At 34.3% G+C, this 20,701-nt stretch overlaps 1 protein-coding gene across 2 annotated transcripts; it reads left to right on the plus strand.

Moving 5' to 3' along the window:
- Positions 1 to 3,007: 3,007 nt before the first annotated feature.
- On the plus strand, positions 3,008 to 20,109 carry LOC108742879 (MOXD1 homolog 1). 2 transcript variants are annotated; one of them, XM_018478223.1, is made up of 10 exons: positions 3,008 to 3,618; positions 5,923 to 6,481; positions 15,109 to 15,264; positions 15,796 to 15,966; positions 16,033 to 16,318; positions 16,375 to 16,637; positions 16,706 to 16,822; positions 16,884 to 17,185; positions 17,248 to 17,578; positions 19,121 to 20,109. In XM_018478223.1, exons 2-10 carry the CDS (start codon positions 6,017 to 6,019, stop codon positions 19,304 to 19,306), a joined length of 2,277 nt encoding a protein of 758 aa, XP_018333725.1. In that variant the 5' UTR covers positions 3,008 to 3,618; positions 5,923 to 6,016; the 3' UTR covers positions 19,307 to 20,109. The 2 variants fall into 2 exon arrangements, with proteins under 2 accessions (XP_018333725.1, XP_018333731.1); XM_018478229.1 differs by having other exon boundaries at positions 3,008 to 3,116.
- The last annotated feature ends 592 nt before the right edge of the window (positions 20,110 to 20,701 follow it).

The raw sequence follows: 20,701 nt of genomic DNA on the forward strand, positions 1-20,701 counted from the left end.
TTAAAACAACTGTACAATTAATTTTTAATAATGGCTAAGTTCTCACAGTTTTGCAGATTTCCTGCTGGCTATTAATCCGTCCTGTGCATCCTTTATAAGCTACTTCGAATTTTAGTCACATTTTTCGAATTCTTGCTTATGATGTAAGCGATTGTTTGCATTCAACAATAGGCTTACAGGTAAACCGTACATCGGCGAAGAGAATTGTTATGCAGCCTATGTAGGTTTTCGATAGAAGTTACTGTTAAAAACATTTTATATTCTTCGTGGGAATCTTTCTAAATGTTAATACTATTTAACATTAAGTAACGTATGCCAGCTAAACTATTCTAAAACTATTATTTACTGTGCATAAAGTTGGTTATGTAATCATTTATTAGATATAATTTATGCTCTACAAATTATATCCGACTCCACGAATATTACTAATATTTTAACCCTTTCTTGCGGGGGAAGTGGGAAGTAACTTCATTTAGAAACCCTGAGGCTTAAATAGTATCTTGTGTTTAAACAAAGTTACCACCCGAGTTAATTTTAGAGTTATCGTGGCATTCCTTTGCCTGAATTATGTGATAACAGAATACAACTTGAAATTAGCATAAGAAATTGTGTTTTCCGACACCACACTCGAAAGTATTTAATATATATTGTATATATGTATATTCACATTCATAAGGATAAGGGAATGTGTAAAATGTTTTAGATATTATGAATCAATTTAAATGACATTTGGATTCGTCCCTTTCAATAAAAATAAATAGGTTTTTCAAATCAGAAATGTTTTTATCTTGATATATGGAATTTCTGTTTATATTTCCGATATGATATATACGTTTGTCATCATATTTGAATGGCTGAGAGTAGATTTTGTATTGTATCTTCGAATGTTTCGAAAACACACAAAGAAAATAAATAAAATCACATTTAGACTCTCAAATATAATAGAAATAAGCAACACCTACTCCGTTTTTTGAACAAACAGTCCATAAGCGGTGAAAGTTGATAATAGAGACGTGGAAATCCGGATTCCAACTCATTTCCAGCATGTAAAATATTTTGTCTTAAATTTTTAGACCTTTTTTGCATAGCATTGTTTTAGTCCATTGCATTCTTATCCAATAAAGGTAGATCAGAATTTACTTTCCACTGTGTATCTTTTCAACTGGTAGTTTATAAATTATGCAGAAAATTTGAAAATAGAAGTTAGGCATTTGTTTGTTGGCATCTTTCTTTTTATCTCGCACGAGTGAAAACGCATAATTTGGGTAAGCTCGTGGAATATATACATTTATTCTTCAACCACATCTATCTGAAAATATCTTCTACTTCTCCGAAAGATGTCTTAAGTTAACTGAACTCTCAAAATCTTTTGAACAAAAAGTGTAACACTCCTCAAATCTTTAAATTGCAATTACTGGTCTTTACAGTATTGTTTACGATAGGTATATGAAAAAATTGAATTTAAGGCATGTAAAAGATGATGACGCCCCCTTTGACCATTTCATATAACAGAATATCCCTATGTTCAATTGAGCGGCATGGCCTAAAGGTTTAGACTATTGCTTAGCATTCGGGAGGACGCAGGTTAGATTCCGGGTCCGTCTGCCTTGGTCCAAGTTTTTGTGGTTTCCTTGGAAATGCTGGGGCAGTAACATTCCACAATATTTCACAGATAATATTTAACACCTGAACCACCANAGCTTCATTAATTTGAGGTAATGTGTAGTGGGTAAAAATTGAGAATATTTCATATTAAAACAAACTCACTTCGGGAAGATTTCTACATTGTATGTATATTATTCAATTATCTCCTTTCACATTGTCTGTACTCCTCATGAAGCATTTGTTAGCTTAACAAGGGCGCGTTCGAAACACAGCAAATGACTACAGGTCCAAGTGGAAAAAGGAAAGAAGATACGTCTATTCTCACATATAATTTGTTGCGGACTTTGTCAATTGTGATCGTCCCAATTATATCTATAATATTGGAAAAAAATCTAAATTCTGGTCAACAAATTTCTTCAAAATTTAAATTAGATACTGGCGTTCGTCTTTAAAACCTCAAAGTATTTCAGTAAAAGATTTTTAACAATATTCTTAACCTAATTTTATTATTAGGTAATGGTAACAGTTGGGTCAAAAAATTTCGGGAACGTAGTAACTCGTTGGTGATGTGTTTCTACGCACCCAGAAGTAAAAAAAGGAACAAAAACAAAAGCTCAATGTGCTTTCCTTCTGTATGACATTTTCTGATTGACTCTTTAGTTATTACGTCACTCAAACAAGCTTTCAGACAGGATTGATAATTGCCTGATGTTTATTTATTGAACTTAGCCTTACCTAAGTTGGACATGATGCTAGTCAACGATTGAAACTCCATTTAGCGATTATTTGTTCTGTTTCACCAATATAACGCTGCTTACAAAATATCAGGTTAGCTGCCTGACCAATCGTTGATATCTCTGGATTTTTTTATTAAATTTATTTCATTTGATCATTAATTTTCATAATATGACAAAAACGTTTCACCTATTGTCAAACGAATTAATAATTTTGATTACTTATGCACTTCATAAAACCAATACATGGATACTGTTTTCTCAAAAGATTCCCTTCGTATTGTCAGATATATCGAATTGTTGTTTGTTTTCTAAAAAAAGCGATTTACAACATAGAAGACCTCAAGAGCGAGTTAAAACAATTGCTTTTTAAAATTATTGATCATTAACAAGTAACAACGTCAGTTAACGCAATACAGTAGATGAATTTACGAGGCGTTTAAGTGTAATTAACATTTTTTTTGTTCTTGTTGATAATAATTTCAGAGTTCTTCGGTTCTTTACGGTCTGACGTCTATAATGCGTAAACTTTTATATGTTGGGGCAAAAACTGAATGCGCGGTACCTTTTATAATGTCTACTGTCTCATTATATCCCAAGAGTGATGTGAATTTCTTGAATGGATGGCTCCGATGGTGTCTAACAAGAAAAAGCCAGCCAGTAGCTGATCCAATAGGTAAGCAGGTATAAGGGGGGACCTTCCGTGGGGCATAACCTCGCATCCGGCATCAGTCGACAACAAACAACCAGCGGGTAGAAACGCGACTGTTGAAAAACGTAAGTGGAGCCGGTATAAACAGAACAAACCATAACACAATTTTTAATCGACTTTTACAGTTTCATTTACAATCAGTGCCATTTTTGGGACTTGTTTGGTTACCCAACCATTCCTGTGGATTTTTCTTAATTTTCCCAACGTGAAAATATTGTTTTTGGTGTGTATGAGCTTTAGAGACGCTTGTCTATAAAGTAAATAACTTCGGACTGGCTTGGATCCGCGAATTTTTTGTTCAATATTTGGTAGACTTGACCTTGACTCTTTCTCGCATTGGACCCTGTTCTGCGATATTTAATTAAGTGACTTCTTCGCTGTTTATTTGCTAAAGTTGTGTGGTGGAACATTTCTTGTGGAACGAAAATAAATACCAAAAGCGGAAAGCGGGTACACCTCGATAACTTTTTTAGTAACTTTATTGGTTTTTCAATGTCCTATATGATTCATCCGGCGTTTATTTAGGATTTTGCCAGTTGCCAAAGATAAACTAAAATTAGTCGAAAAGTAAGTATTTGTGATCATCGAACTTTCATTCTACAGCAAATAATTGCAACGTGTACGTCTTCAGTTTTCTGAGGGGAGGGGGGGGACATTTTGTAAAGGAAACTGGAAAACAAAATCTAATAAGGTCCAAATTCTTAAAATGTATTCTATTACTTACAACTCTAATTTTGTGTAGTAATAAGTACATAATGGCACGTTAGTTAAAGAGTTTGGTCATTACTACAGTGCATTTTTTTATGGTTTTCACTGGTTACAAGTTAATGTCTACTACATAGTTACTCAATTAGTCATTATTGCCAACGATCAGATTAAGTTCATTTTCAATGAATTAATTAGCATAATTATATTCAGCCGTTTCCGTTGACGAGCAGTTCATGAAGTTTATTTAACTCCATCACGAATGAACGGTTACGATCATTCACAGCTCCTACTAAAAAAGCGATCCTTATTTAGGTAAAACAGGAAAAATAAATTGATATGTCACCTACCAAACGCAAAATTATTATGCGTTTGTATTACCGTTAAGTTCCTGATCGTTACTGTACAGATAATCTTGTTGTTCCACTGAAGATTCCAATGAAAGAGGATGTCATTATGCGTGACAAAAACGACGATGAAGTACATGTAGGTGCATATTTAATGAAAAGGAATAACGTATTTACGAAGACAGAGTTAACGTAAATTATTTCCGCTTTCTTTATTCAAGAAATTGTGCAAACCTCTCCATCTGCTGAAGAGCATTATGGTTACGATTGCTATGGTCTGTACAAACCAATCTATAAAGTAAAGGCAACAACAGCACACTAAATTCAAGCCCTTTGGGTTGGTTGAATACGTATATATATGATATCGGAACTCATTGTCAGTGTGAAATCACTTTATAATTAAAAACAACCCTATCATCGCAAGAAGAATATTTTGCCCATCAAATTTTCGTTAAAAATGACTTCGACCTGCACCAACCTAATTATGGATTAATCGCCTTAATCTCTTAAGTACGGTGAACTTAATTCATAACTGACATTTGCCATGAGGTAATAAGAGGCAGCAAGGAAGATGGGATGATTTCCTTTTGTTAATTCGATCACTAGCGGGCTGAATTTTCGTGAATGGTTTTGTTCCCGAGTCCCCCAACTTTTCTTTCTATCAAAATTTTTGATAGAGGTATACAAACTGGAACGCATTCTCTAAGCATGTTCATCTGGCGATTTTTTAATTTTAGTTAAATCTTATAAAACAATAGGGAAATGCTCTTGTCCTGAATATGTGATGGGTTGGACCAGCTTCTCAAAATCGCTAGATAAGCATGCTTAGTGGATATGTCTCTCACTTCTATCAAAAATATGACAGAGGGAAAACTGGGCAGACTTATCAAAACTCAAAACGAGTGATCGCCTTTAGAAAGGGGCGCTGTATCTAGGACTCATCTCTCGATAGTGCTACCATATAGACTTAAGATTCACTTACAAAAAAATATCTGTCAGTGTCACTTTCAAAAATCTGTGCAAAAGTTAGTTAAACTAATGTATTTGTTCTAGATCAACGAATAAACAGTAGATTATTAATAATAAAGAACACGTACTATATCTGCAGTCTTTAATAACTCAATTCTCGTGCCTTCTGAAAGCTGACCTCAGTTTTCTCACTTTATATTTAATTTATAATTTTATCTAATAAACTTTTGTAAAATCTCCCTCTCTCCTATTGAGTGCTACCGCGATATAAAACTGTAGACGCATGATTACTTTCAAGTTTGATACTGTAAGAGGGAATAACTTGAATGTCATGGAAAGCTCTAACCCCTATGACCATTAAAAATGGTATTCATTTAGGGAATTGTATAGGTTGCACATAATTCATTACTGTCGTTGGGCAGTAACATCTGTAACGTTCGAATTTTATCTCATCATTATTTGCTGCACGTCCACGCACGCTGTAATATTTCTCAGTAATTCATAACCTTTCAAACAATTCAAATTTAATTTTGAGGATACAAAAGCTTTCTCAGTATCATGTATAACGAAAATTAATAAAATTTTTTTTAGGATCATATTAAATTCTTTTTTGCTCGGGAATATCAGAAAACGTTTATTCTATAATAACTCCTTTATCGATATACATATTAGCTGCTTGTTTTTTCATAAAAACACGCTAGAGTATTCATCTTAAATTGGATACTAACTCAAGCTTGACATTATTGTGCGATTTATGTAATTAAATGGAAAATTAGTTTCCGAAAATAGATGTACACAAATATATAAATTATTTAGTTCTTGAAAGTAATTATCTTTGTTTTCTTTCCAGGTCTAATTTCACGAAGCGAGTTAAGATATAATGTTGTATTCAACGTTTTAAAGACAGTTTAGTTTTCGTGAGTGACGAAACACACAATTCCATCATGGAACGACATTTAACTTTGTTGTTATTATTAACACTGTCATATTCGTGTGGTTGCCTTAGTTCGAGAGATCTGCTGGATCAATACGTGGCTCATATAGAAGAAATCAATAACGTTTACACACACGATAGCCAAAGACATTTGAACTTAGATTTTCAAGACCATTCAGCAATAAACAACCATGAAGCATCTAAGCATAAATTAGATTCCTTTCGTCAGAACGATGACAGGGTGAAAAGGGATGCGTTTTCGTACGATTTCAATCAATGGACCCATTCAGCAGTTTTGGACAAAAATGGAAAAGTATTACTGAGGTGGCAGCCTCGTCATCAGGAAATTTCCTTCAGAATTGAGGCGGCGACGAGGGGTTACATTGGATTGGGGTTCAGCCCCAACGGCGGCATGGAGGGTGCTGATATCGTGCTCGGGTGGATCGACGATAACACCGGCAAAGCATATTTACTCGTAAGTGAAGTTTTTGTTGGGAGGGATAATCGGGAAAAGAGGGAATTCTTTCGGGTTTATAATTAAGGAAATAAAAACCCGGGCAAGTATGACTTTGACTGATGCCCCAGGGATTTTACTGCGTTTACTAAAGCAAGAAAAAAATATGGAAATCTTCTATTTAGGGCTCGCCCTTCGTAAACCACAAAAAGCCGAAATCAGCCATGTGCTAGACAAAAGTATGAATTTAGAAGGTTACTTAGAAAGGATCAGTTCCAAAATTGAACCGCGATTATTACTGCAATCCTTTGAAGCAATTATTAGGTATTATTAAGATTAAATCCTTAGCCAGTAACATTTCACATAATTAACGAGGCATATTTCTAACTAAGTAGCTATACAAATATATATATAAAACTGTAAACTACGATATGGGCTTCCCAGTTTGCAATCTTGAAGTGAATAACTTCTTTAGATGCCCATTTATTTGGAGGTGCTTTAAAACTTTTTTTTATAATCATAATTGCGTCTGTACCATTGAAGTTGAAAAAATTGAATCATCTGTCCCTAAATTATGGTGCATTGTTTCAAGTTGAAAATTTTGTTAATCGTAAATTTTGAAGTACTTTTTGAGACGTGTGCACGTTTGAAATTGCTTTCTTTACGCGCTAAATAATAGTGAATGAAGTTCGCTTATAAGGATTCGATGAAGAGGGGAACTGAATATAGTAAGCAATCAAGAAGGTAAACGGCTGGTAGAAACCTGTTGTGGCGCGAGTAGCACCGGAACCAGACGGCATTTAAATGTGTTCGACATCCGGTCCGCGGTCATGCTCCGGCTCAAGGGGTTTAACAAGAAGGAGGAAGTAAAAAAAATGGCATATTGGAGCGGACTAGTCATGAATTCGTTCAAAAAACGCCATTCGGTTAAACCAGTTATTCAAAATAGTTTCGTAAAACACGTTTTAAATCATGAGTCGATTAGATTCTGTAATTTTATTCTGTTATTGATTTGGTTATTTTCTTCTTAAATGAAATTTTAAACACATCTGCAACCCTTATATTATATATACATACAAATTGTTTATATTAGAAATAAAAAGGCCTTACATAGGGTGCTTCCTAGAAAACAGAACCTACTATAAGCAGTAAATTATTATTAGTTAATGTAATTCAGAGAGCATAAGATCATGAATCTAAAAAAAGGGTTAATTAGTACTGGGAAGCACATGCGTTATTAGAATAAAGGGTGTTACAAAGTCCTTTGGATGAATTTTAGGGTATTATCCAGTATTTCAAATTGAACCATTTTCATATTACAATATTTGGGCTGACGATCTTATGATGATAAGCAAAAATCCACATGGAAGTAACTGGAATTAATTTTAATTCGATACCTCTGAGGAAAAGCATCTTGATGGACAGACACAGTGATCCTGTAAGGATTTCGTTTCTTCATTGCGCAGTACGGATCCCTGCAAATAAATTAAATTTTAACATTCCATTTTTCATTAATCACTCTTACAACGATAAATCTCAGAACCTTCTTCCATTTTGTTTTCTTTTGCTGTTGACGTTTTCAAACACATAAAAATGTTTTTTCACAATCAAACACCTAAAGGTATATATATTTACATTTCAGTTTATTTAGGGTTTAAAACAGTTAAAAAGACGCAAGTTTAAACCTTCACCCTAACTGTAAATAATATTGATGAAAAAGTCAGGCTTCCTGTAAATAAATCTTATACGGGAGAAAAATGATCCATTTCATAAGCAGTTTGTCCACTGCGTTGTAAATGTATACGTTGACAACGATCCTTTCTAGCTCACGACGTATCACGTGCGATCGAAGATTATAATGAAATTTTACCCTCTCGTTTATAGACATGAAAACTCGTTGGTATAAGTAACCACGTGTTTCCGGTTTTTAATAAACTCTGAGTATTGCTCTCTTTTTAATCTGTACATTAAAAGTAAACATCATTAAAGACAGGACAACTTTAGGAATAGATATACAGGGGAAAAAGATTAGTACGCTTAGATTTGCTGATGATATGGCAGTATTACTATCTAGCAAGGAGGAGTTAGAGATATCCTTAAATAAAATGGAAGCGATATTGGAAAAACAGTATTGTACGAAAATAAATAGAAGTACTGGATCCAAGGGAAGAAATAGTAGGGAAAGAGCGAATATAAAGATAGGAGACGAAATAGCGGTAGAGACATATAACAAAGGATAGTGTAGGGTCGAGTTGCCTTCAACAAAAATAAGTCACTTTTATGCTCGCGAACGGTTAATATAGAAAATATTGTTAAAGGTGTATGTCTGGAACGCGGCGCTGTATGGGTTCGAAATGTGGCCTTACAGGCGAATGATGAGGATATCGTGAATAGAGAAGGTTAGCAATGAAGCGGTATTACAAAGAATAGGACAACAGAGGACTCTATGGAAGTCAATAAGAAATAGACCAGGCAGGTTGCAAGGACCCTTCTCAGGCATAAAGGTCTAGTAAGGCATATATTAGCAATAGAAGCAGGAGTTAAAAGGAGTAGAGGTAGACAGACCTAGATTAGATAACTGTTCTGAAATAGTTAAGGATGTGGGATGTTCCAGTTTTTAGGAAATGCAAAGATTAGTTCATGATAGGAAAAAATGGAGTTCCGTATCCAAGCAGTGTTAGGACTAACGACCTTATGATGATGGTGATTATGATTGTTCTCTTGATTGCAGCTTATGATTGCACTGTTTCGTCACATAATCAGTAACCATCATCTATTAGTCCTTGTGCTATTACCTTCTTTATTAAGGGGTGGTTCTAGTTAGCTCCACACGAAACACTTTTTAATAATCTACAATCTGTTTGTTATCATGCGATATACAGGGCTTTCCACAGAGTATTCGAGGGTCTATCTTTCTGGCCACGAAATCGGCATTTTATATGGTTCCCGCCATTTGATACTTAATTTTCTTAGCCAATCAATTTGAAATCCACATTATATCTCAGCCAATCATTTTACACATAATGGTTAAATCCCATGACGCTCTAAAGAACATTCTAGAGAAGCTCCAGAATGTTGACACTACGATGTTTAATAATTGAATAATAATTATATTGATGTAATCATATATTCAATTGAAGCACTGACAAAGTCTTGCTGACATTTATCACTGGATTACTTACGTGACAATTGTCTCCCTATAATTCCTTTGACATCTTCAGGCCCGAAATGTGGCATGACAATTATAATGTTGTTATTATTTGATAATATGTATTAAATTATTAAACATATCCGTTATTTTTTTAAATCTACTGCTTTTTTTCTTTATTTCAATTTCTGAGTTACCCTGTTGTAATTTTAAATTATTATCAACTATAGATGATTTATTTTATTAGATATAAGAGGAAAATTAACTAAACTTTTACAAAAGTACTTCAAAATCAACGCATCAATCATTGGATATTTATGTAGCGGAAATTAGAGAGAAGCGTTTTAATGAATAAGTCAATGTTACAGGAAACTTTTCGTGATAAACCTGAGGGAGTTTGTGTAACAAAGCTTTTAGCAAAGTTTTTTCCGTTAATTGTACATATACTTTCTCAGGTACTAATCATGTTATTTACAGCATGTAAAATTAACGAACGGACTTCTACACTAAAATTTTTTTTACGCATTTTTGGCCAACAATAATTGAACTTTTCGTTTTGCGCTTTTGTTTTGGGTTAATCCCTTCGTATATATTGGAAAAACTTATTCTTTAACCTTCGTGGTGTCAAAGTCAACAGAGGCAGATGTTAATTAAAAAGTACGTAAAGTCGTTAATAAAAAACTTCTGACAGAGTCTGATCTCGTAATTGTTAGGGGTCACGTCGACCACCGTCGCGCTTCTGATGCAAGATCTACTATAATAGATATTTATAAATGCGATGAACTGTGTGGCTTTTCTACAATGGGAGCGTCCCGTTCTTTTAACTTCTTACAAACTTAATGATCCTAATGAGGAAGTTGGTAGTTGCTCATAAGATTGCAGTAATTATGAGATAAATTGATGACGAGAGTATACGAGTCCATAATTAAATGCTGTTGTACAATAGTAGTGTTAACTAACGCACCTAATACTTATTTACATACAATGGCGGTGCAATCTTGTTTTCTGCTAAAATAGTACGTTCCGTGTTGGGTATTCCCCCTCCTAAAGACGCAGATGTGGAAAGGATGTATTAGAAATCAGAGAATAGTATATTTTATGTTAAAAATTTATAATTATTGTAATTATTAGGTACTATTTATGCTCTATGTCTGTTATTCCGGAAATTCGAAAACTATTATTAAAGGTGCTTGTCTGGAACACGTGAACGGTGGGCACTGCGAAATAAAATGGTCTCAGATGTGGTATTATACGAAGATGGTACAAATACCATTTATAGAAAAGGTTAAAAATGTGGAGGTATTACATAGAAAGGTTAGGAGAACAGAGAATATTAAGGAAGTCAATAAGAAGTAGGTGAGATAGGTTGGCAAGACACCTTCTCAGACATGAAGGGCTAGTTATTAAAGACATATGATAAATACAAACAGGAGTTAGAAGTAGATTTGGATTAGAATACTGTTAGCAAGCAGTTAAAGATATACCTAGGTTGCTCTAGAATAGCTGAAGATATCAGTCTTCGGGCTGAAAACCTTATGATGCGAAGATGATAATCAATGATGAAGAGCTTCTGGGCTTTTATGCCGTGGTCGAATTCTGATTGCAGACGTTTCGTCATTCAGCCGCCGATCATACATCGTGAAGCACTGAAGATGCCATGTATTAAGCATGGCGAAATGTCTGCAATCAGAATTTGACCACGGCAGAAATGCCCTCAAACTCTTCATCATCGATTAGACACCGGTCGTGAAAGCCTATGAACTATTAAAGACGATGATGATGATGAGTCCCAATTTCAAATCATATTGCAAAATACAATTTCACTTGCCACTTATCTAAAGTCATGTAGTTGTCGCATAAGGTTGAATGTCTACAACTTTGTCATATAGTTGTTCACTATAGTTGGGACGTTGAAAATTGGCATAGTCCGCAATAAAACTGTCGCATTTTTTCTTTCTTCTTTGAACTTACTAGCTAGACCAGAGCGGTTGCTGACAGAACGCCTACTTTTACTCACGACAGACGGTGTAGGGAATATCGTAAACATAGAAAAGAGATGCCAGGTAGGAATTGCAGCAGACACTAATAAAGAAAAAGGAATAACGTTACACTGATTAATATGTAACAGAAAGAGATGCAGACAAGGAGAATTTGAGCATGTTGTCAGTATCGAACTGAAGAAAGTTTAACATTCTCAGGAATTTGGAAACGTAAAGACACTTGTTTGAAGACATAATTACAACTTGACAGTTATAAAACCGACCCTGATATTTTGTGTACCTAAGCAACCTCTAAATCCTGCACCACGTATATTATTATTCAGTGATGTCATTTCACTTTGTGTATACTTCTTATGAACCTTTTGGTAATATAAGGATGTTTGGGAGGTATGTCAGAATGTTACGAGACAAATAAAAATTTGGAAGAACGTTCCTCATTCAATTCTAAAACTCCTGTAAAAATTACAAATCGATTCACTAAACCGTTAAAAAGTTATTGAAATTTTAAAAAATTGTAATTTTACACGTCATTTTATGGAGATTCGTTAACCGAACAGATTAAATTTATTTTTATTAACAGAAAAAAAGCTACCAGAAATTTCAAACTTTTATAATAAGTAACTTGAACTCTGGAGAATCACTTTAGCGTAAGGTTATTCAAATTCACTAAATGGTTATCGAGGAAAAAATGAAAAATTATCTGAAAATCTCGTTTTTACTTGATAATATAATGATAATATTTATAATTGTCTGAAATAAATGCAATTTTAAAGTTTTAATTATTATTTAAACATATTAAAAAGTTTTACGCTCATTATTAATAGAGATTGAAACTAAATATTTTTTTGTTTCGAAGTTGAAATCAAGGCATATTCACTGCCAAAAGTCAGTTAAAAATTTTCCATATTATTCGTTATTTCCTATTTTATTCAAAGTTTTTGGTCAAATTCCAAATTTTCTCTCAAACCGTATACTTTTTTTTAGTATAGATAGTATTTATTTACCTCATGATATGCTGCAAAACCTAATTAATCACGAATTTCTAATTTTCTGTACTCTTGTCTCCGATTGTACCTCCCAAACATCCTTAACAAGAGTGTATTCAAAACGCACTAAATGACTACAGTCCCAAGTGGAAGCAAGAAAGAATATATATCCATTCTTACAGATAATTTATTGCGGACTTTGCCAATTTTGATCGTTCTGACGATAGCGTCATTACTTTCGTGTCATTCCTCGTTTGAATTCTTTTGATTTCCTAAAGATTGAGGAGAGAGCATGGATGAGTAAAGATTGGCAAAAAAATAACTAAGATAGATATTACATAATTACATTCCTGTATTTTTTCCTGCTCTACACTTACTGTGCCCAACTGTTAACCGATTTTATATAAGTTGCTTTAATAAATTTATTAGTTATTTGAGGTTCGCTATATGGTAGTGCAATGTATGGATTTAATTTTGCAGAAAATACATCAATATTATGAATGAGACCACAATTTTTATTTGTGACTGCCCACACTTCTTTGTTTGAATTTCCGAAGTTTTTTAACCGCAAGGGTACACTTGACTTGTTTTGAGCAACTTTCAAAGAGAAAGAAAAGATTTAAAACTTTCGTATTGTATTGAAAAGATTTAATACTAAACATAAAAGAAGTAATCATTGAGATGAAAGGTTTTTTATGTGGATACAACTTTATTACTCGGACATTACCATAACTGTACCTATGTAGGATAATAAAAAATGCGATATTAACTGTAGGGATTATGTATATATTAGTTGTTTATGTTAATAGCTGTATATTAGCAAATTATTGGAAAATGATCGGCAACGTTATGACCAGAAATTCCATAACGTTCTCACCTTTTAATGATTACAGGACCTTCTTACAATGGCACACGTAAGTACGTTTATCGTATTCATTACCATCATAAGGTCGTCACCCCTAAAACTGGTTGGACACGCACCTCCATTCTTTCCTATCCTGCGCTAATCTTCGCATTTCCCTAAAACTATAACATCACACATCCTTAACTATTTGCAAATGTTTATCTAATCTAGGTCTATCTCTACCCCTCTTAACTTCCGTTTCTGCCCCTAATATGTCCCTGACTAGACCTTCATGCCTGAGAAGGTGTCCCACTAACCTAACTCGCCTATTTCTTATTGACTTCCATAGAGTCCTCTATTCTCCTGTTCTTTCTGATACCTCTTCATTTTTAACCTTCTCTATCCACGATATCCTCATCATTCGCCTGTAATACCACATTTCGAACGCTTCTAACCTTTTCTTTTCCGCAGCGCCCACCGTCCATGGTTCGCACCCGTACAGCGCCGCGCTCCAAACATATACCTTTAACAATCTTTTTCAAATTTCTAAATTAATCGTTCGCGAGCATATAAGTGACTTCTTTTTATTGAAGACGACTCGACCCTGCGCTATCCTCTGTTTACATCCCTACTACTTCTTCGGTTCTGACTTATTTGACATCCTGGATACCTAAAATCGGTCACTTCTTTTAATTCTTTGTCTTCGTTATCCAATTATTTTCCATGACATTGAATAGACTATCAACGTGTCGTAAACTGTTTTAATGAATTCAGGTGTTTAACGCCAAAAGTTTCTATTATATGCTAACGTCCGAATGTAAACTATATTTTTTAAATTAATGAAATGACCTAGATATAACATCACTATATTACTGATATGTGAAGACTTATCAAAACTTTTATTGCTGTTGTGTTACCGAAATGGAAAGTATGGGTTTTAGAAGCTTATTTGATTATATTTTTTAGGAAGTAGTGATTACGATAGGTGCCACATATTTGTACAATAAGGCAGATGTGTAAAATGTAAATCCTTGATGTAATGTTTCCCTTAGCAGCTGTCTGAAATGCAGCCTGATTTGGTAGCAGCTGCCCAATATAAATTTATCCTTGTTGATTCCATGTATTTACTGTATATAAACTTTGAATAAGCGTTACTATGATAATAAGAGGGATTTAGTTCCGTTTTGTAGAAAAAAGAGAGTAACTTTTTAATGAGTATGTACTTCACAAAACCTTGTGTACTTTCATTTTTATTATTTTTATACATATATAGGATTCAATTGGAATAATTTTGTATAAGATAATGTTTACACAGGCTTGTTTAACGACCTGGGAAATTTGACTTGAGGCACAACATAAGTAGCAATATAATACCTCATTATTCTGCTCACATAAAATGTTTTCTAAGAGTAAACCGTTTTTCTTTTGTTTCTTGGAAAATAAAAATAAGACTTCATTATTTTAACTTTATTCAGATAAAATACGCCAGACGTTGGTTTACAAAAATACCCCTCATATTAATATCAAAAACACGGGTAAAGCACCCACACTAAGAAGAACAATTTGCATTATTTTTACTGACGCTTCTAGTTCTTGTCGTAATCCACAAAATCTGGAATCAATTATTCTTTCCTTCTCACTATGTATCTTTCGTAAATTCTATTTTTCAGGATTGTCACGCCGGTCCAAGGAGTCAGGGTAGTGCTCCAATCCGCGACGAAATCTCAAATTATAGACTTTTAAGTGGTTCTCATAATGACACTCACACCATGCTAGAATTCAGAAGAGCCCTTGATACTTGTGATCCAGATGACTTTGTCTTAGGAGTAAGTTTGCAAAAAGCATAATAGAAACCCTAGACCAAAATTTTAAGTCCCTCTCCAGTCTCTCAGAGTCTATCAGAGTCTTTCAGCGTATCTGAGAGCGTCTCTCACAGTCTTTCACAGTCTCTCAGTTATTGCCTAGGTGTTTTTATGGATCTGTCACAGTCTCTGTATGGGAGACTCGAACGATTAATTCAAAGATTCGAGTCTCTCACAGAGAGACTGAATGAATAAAACTGAAAAATTAAGAGACTCGATTCTCTCATAGAAAGACTGGGATCTCTGAAATATGTTGAACTTAGAAAATTTTAACCATGTCTATCGAGACATCACTTATTGAGAGATCCGAGTCTCTCGTTCAGAGATTCGAGTCTCTCGTTCAGAGACTGGATACGAAATGAGGATCTCTGTATGAGCGACACGAGTCTCTCGTTCAGAGACGCTAAACAGTTTTTTGACAGTCTCTCGACAGTCTCGACTGAACATTTTTATCTCGGGAACATAGTTTGTAACTGAAGTCGTCACTTTTTCCAGTCAGATACTGTGAAAGTCATCTGGGCTCTTCACGACATAGATCCGTCTCTCGGAGCTGAAATGGTGTATCATGGTAGTAATAGAGGAAGTCAAAGCGTCCATCTCATTGGGCCTCCTCAAATACCAAAACAAATTAGTCAAACTCGAAATTGGGATGTCACCCTAAAGAATGTAAGTTTTTATCAAGGTTGAGACGTCGCGAACTTTAAGGTATATTTATGTTGACTTTTTGCGCAGTTCGAAGTCAAAGAGGAAACAACCTATTGGTGTAAAGTCTTCAAAGCACCAGTCCTGCAGCAAAAACATCATGTGGTCAGTTTCGAACCGTTGATAGGACCAAATCACACCCAGCACGTTCATCATATGCTACTTCATGAATGTGTTATAGACTATACCATACCTAGTATAGAGAAATGGGAAAAATTTGCTACCGAAATTGGAAGACCTTGCTATGCCAACGAAATGCCACCAGAATGGGAAAGATGCTTGACTCCGTTGGTAGCGTGGGCAGTTGGATCAAATGGTACAAATCTGTTTGGATGCTAATAGCTTATATATATTATCGACTTCGTATTTTAGGCGAAACTCTTCCCGAACACGTTGGATTACCTCTGTCGCCACGAACACCATCGTTTTATATGCTCGAGGTGCATTTTGACAACCCATCAATGAAGAAGTCGGTAGACACGTCCGGATTGAGACTACAATATACTAATAAACTTAGACCAAACGAAGGTGGTGTTATGGTAACTGGGATTACAATTTCTCCTCTGCATTTCATCCCACCTCTTCAAAACGAATATAAATCTGCTGGTTATTGTAGCGTGGACTGCACAAGAGAGGTGGTCAAAACTTTAGAGTACTATTCGTACTTGATCAACGAAACTAACTACCAATAATTGAATTTCAGGTGATGCCCAAAGCTGGTATAAATGTCGTTTCAGTTCTTCTACATTCTCATTTGGCTGGCAGAAAATTAAAGTTGAGACATATACGTGGCGGGAAGGAACTGCCACCAATAGTACAGGTGGATATGACTATCGACTAATGAATCGTATCAAATTATGTAAATTATAATTTTGTTGCAGGATGACCATTACGATTTCAACTATCAACAATCGCGAGCATTGTCCCATGAAGTAACAATTCTACCAGGCGATGGGTTAGTAACCGAATGTACTTATTCCACATTAGACAGGAAGAAACCCACTTTAGGTGGTTATTCCACAAGGGAAGAAATGTGTTTGGCTTTCGTTCTGCATTATCCAAGAACACAATTAGCTGGATGCTATTCCATGCCTCCAATCAGATATTTCTTCAAGAATCTAGGAGTCAACGAATTTTACAATATGAACATGACCGAGATCGAAGGGATGTTCCTTCACGGATTGTGAGTTAATCATATCAGAATTGTTTCGATCTCTTATCGCACCTATTTTGTTTGTCTTCAAGGCCCGATTCGACTGCTGCTCCATTAACTTCATCGACATCATTATTTCCGCCTTATAAAGCTGGCGACGAGAACTCGATCGAAGCAAATCAAAAGGCAATATTAGCTTTGCAAAATGCAAAAGAATTTACGGAAGGAGAATCGGCTGCTGGCTTCGGGCCTTTCGATAATTTAATCATCAAAGCACCAAACGAGTTCAAAAATAAAAGCTTTATGTCCCATTTAAGAAACATTCCCTTCAATGAAACATTGCTTACAAAACGCATCGAGGAATATTTTTATACAGGTCTGCATCTGACATTTTGTAGAAGAAGGAACGATACTTTGGCCTTGGTAAGTGCTACTTTCAAAGTTATTTTTACTTCTGAAATTCCCTTTTGAAAACCCTTATACGCTTTCCAATTCTTTAGATATCATCAGTTCTGCCTTTTTTATCGTTTTTGGTTTGATTTTATCGTTTCTCAGACCGTTTTAGCGCCTGGATCTACTAAATGGCCAAAAAGTTAAGTAAAAAACGTTGCGATCTCCGCAATACAATATGTTACGTAATTTGACGTTTATCACAGTTTCGCATCGGCTCAAATCTCCATCTTGTTTATTGAACACATTGCATTTTTCCATATTTCTGAACGCGACTTCTCTAGGGGCTATGCAGTAGACCTTATACACCAGACTGGTCAAAAATACAATCGTATGTCCTAAAGTCAATTTAATATGATTTATATAAATTTTTGGCCAGCTAAATTACTTGACTGTATGTTTCATGATGAGTAGTTCAATTTTGACGTATTTTGACTATTATGAGTGTGTTTAATAGCTATCACATGCTACGATATTGTTGGTTCAAATAGTTTAACTGACTTGGGTTACACCTTTATTGTCTTTACGGGCTTGTGATGATTTTTATTATAGTTGATTCATTGAATGAAACGTTATCGCTATTATTGACTTATGTAATTTCTAAGTGAAATAGAAGGCCAGAATTTTAGAAATAACTACAGCTATAAAATAGGAACAATCCAAAAGATTTCGGAATTCCCACTCTCAACGACGCACCTACGATAAAGTTGAAACCTAGGTCAGTTAAATTATTTAAATAAACCATTTTGCGTCTGTCGCCAATTGTAATATCTACCTGACGAATATGCTTAGGACCAGGAAAGTAGTATCAGAGTTACTTGCTCTATTAAATTATATCTATAACTTCTGCACGCTTGGACATTTAGGTTACGTTGGCAGTATTGCAATAGTTGAGGTCAACTTCAAGAAGGGTATCCTAAGCAGCACTTTTAGTTTTGGGGGGATTCCATTTCGGGTTTTCTAGTCTGTTAAAAAGGAAATACTACAAATGGCGCAGTAAACGCCATCTGTAGTACGATGCTTAAATGGACCTTGTTGAAGCATACGTAATCCTAAAATGTAGCATCGTGTTACAGATGGCGTTTACCGCGCCATTTGTAGTATTTTCTAAAACGCGCTGTTAAGGCAGCAGGTAAAGGTTGGTCTGTGTAGTGTCGGAGCTGCCTGCGACGCGCTGATGAGATCCAAAAAGATCGAAATCGCGATCCGCGTCTGGCAGTTTCGACAGAATACAGACCACTTCGAATTATTGTATTCGGTTAAAAAGGATCTCAACTTTGCGAGAAACTTGATTTCCATAGTATTCTCTGTGAAGTCTCTTATTTCATTAGTTATTTGCCGAATTCGTTTCGATTTGAAAACGAAATTTTTCGAATTTCATAAATGTAGAAACTTCTGGCATTTGTTTGTAATAGCCGCTAAGCCTTTTTCCTTTTTTCTATGGTGCGATGAAGGATAATTAATCTTAGTATATTTTAAGTAATTTGAATTCACACTGGTTAAATTTTCTTGCAGCCCGAGAAAGTTGAAACGTTTCCTAATTTTACTGCCTACGAAGATGACCTCACAAATAAAATACTTTGCAGCTACAGAACGAAACTGACAGGCGAAAAAATCAATGCCGCCACTACAATAAAATTGCACCCCATGTTTCTTTTGTTTTGTCTAGTCCAAATTTTGCGCCATCTTGAACGGATTTGAATACAAAAAATAAACAAATAATAGATTATACCCTTATACACCTAAACCAAAGATAAACTCAAAATTATTGCCAAACCATTTTGAAAACTTCGCTCGAATGTTTTCATCACTTATTAAGTATAATATGTAATATAGGTAAATATTTCAGTCAGTGCCGTACTGTGATATTTTAGTTAAAAAAAGATACTTGGGCGCCTATAAATTCCCAAAATTAAAAACTAATAAATTTTTAACCTTCAATTAGGTACCATCAGAAAAAAATGCTACTAGGAATAGCAACACACTGTTTTAATAATAAAAGTGGTACAACAAAAGATTTGGGGATGCAAATTTATCTCTAAGGTTTTGAAAATCATTTTTGCATTTTATAAGTATATAACATACATACCATTATTTACGTATGTGAAACATAATCACAATAAATCTTGTTCTTGTATGCTAACTATAAACGTAAGCACATTGTTTCGTCAATTTTTCGTGCTTTTTTTGGCTTTTGTTTTTTTTTAAACAAAGAAAAGTAAGCATTAAGTTTAGTTAATTCAATAGGCTTGCGAACTATCGAATTCTTGAATGAGTTTCATTTTCATTGTGTTAGTGGTTATATAAATAGGTACATTTAGTTTTATTTAAGACTGAATGTTAGGTTTTGTACATTTTTTTGTGAATATTTTTTGTTAATTTGATAGTAGGTATTTATTTTTTTTCCATGCTGTGACTTAGGTTTTAAGTATCTACCTTTTGATAATTGTATTCGTAAGTACACTTTTGTAATCAAATAGTAGAAATAGGTTTTAATAATAAAACACATGAAAATGTAAAAGGAAACTTTTTTTGGTAATAAACAATTTTCATGCTGTAAAAGGTAAGTAGCTACATAATTTTATCGCAACCAAATCTTATAGGGGATGTCTCTGCCGAATGACTATCTAGTCTGGTTTGAATTTCTATGTAGGACCTTTAGATTTTGATCAGTCTTAATAAATTTTAGATAGGATCGTAATCAAGTTATCAAAACGATATCAAAATATTAATTTCGTTAAAACATTCTTTTCTGTATGCATTAAAACGTTTTCTAATCAATTCCTAGACGAATTACCCAATCATAGATACGCGGATTTAAATAAGCAATATTATTTTTATTTATTTTGATATTACCAATCATTTGTTGTATAAAAAGACATTTTTATAGTTATTCGGAATTTACAATCAGGTAAACAAAAATAGGAATTGGAAATAGATACAAATTTTAAAAGAAAATTGTAGCTAGATCTGTTACCCACTAATCTATCTTTCTAAGAAGTTGTAGACATGTACATAAATATTGTAATCAACGCAAAATCAAAAGACTCTTTTAATAATACATAAAAATAGTATCAAACAGAAAATTTATGTATG

The sequence above is a fragment of the Agrilus planipennis genome, unplaced genomic scaffold (assembly GCF_000699045.2).
Source record: "Agrilus planipennis isolate EAB-ADULT unplaced genomic scaffold, Apla_2.0 scaffold3, whole genome shotgun sequence".
Classification (NCBI taxonomy): Eukaryota; Metazoa; Arthropoda; class Insecta; order Coleoptera; family Buprestidae; genus Agrilus; species Agrilus planipennis.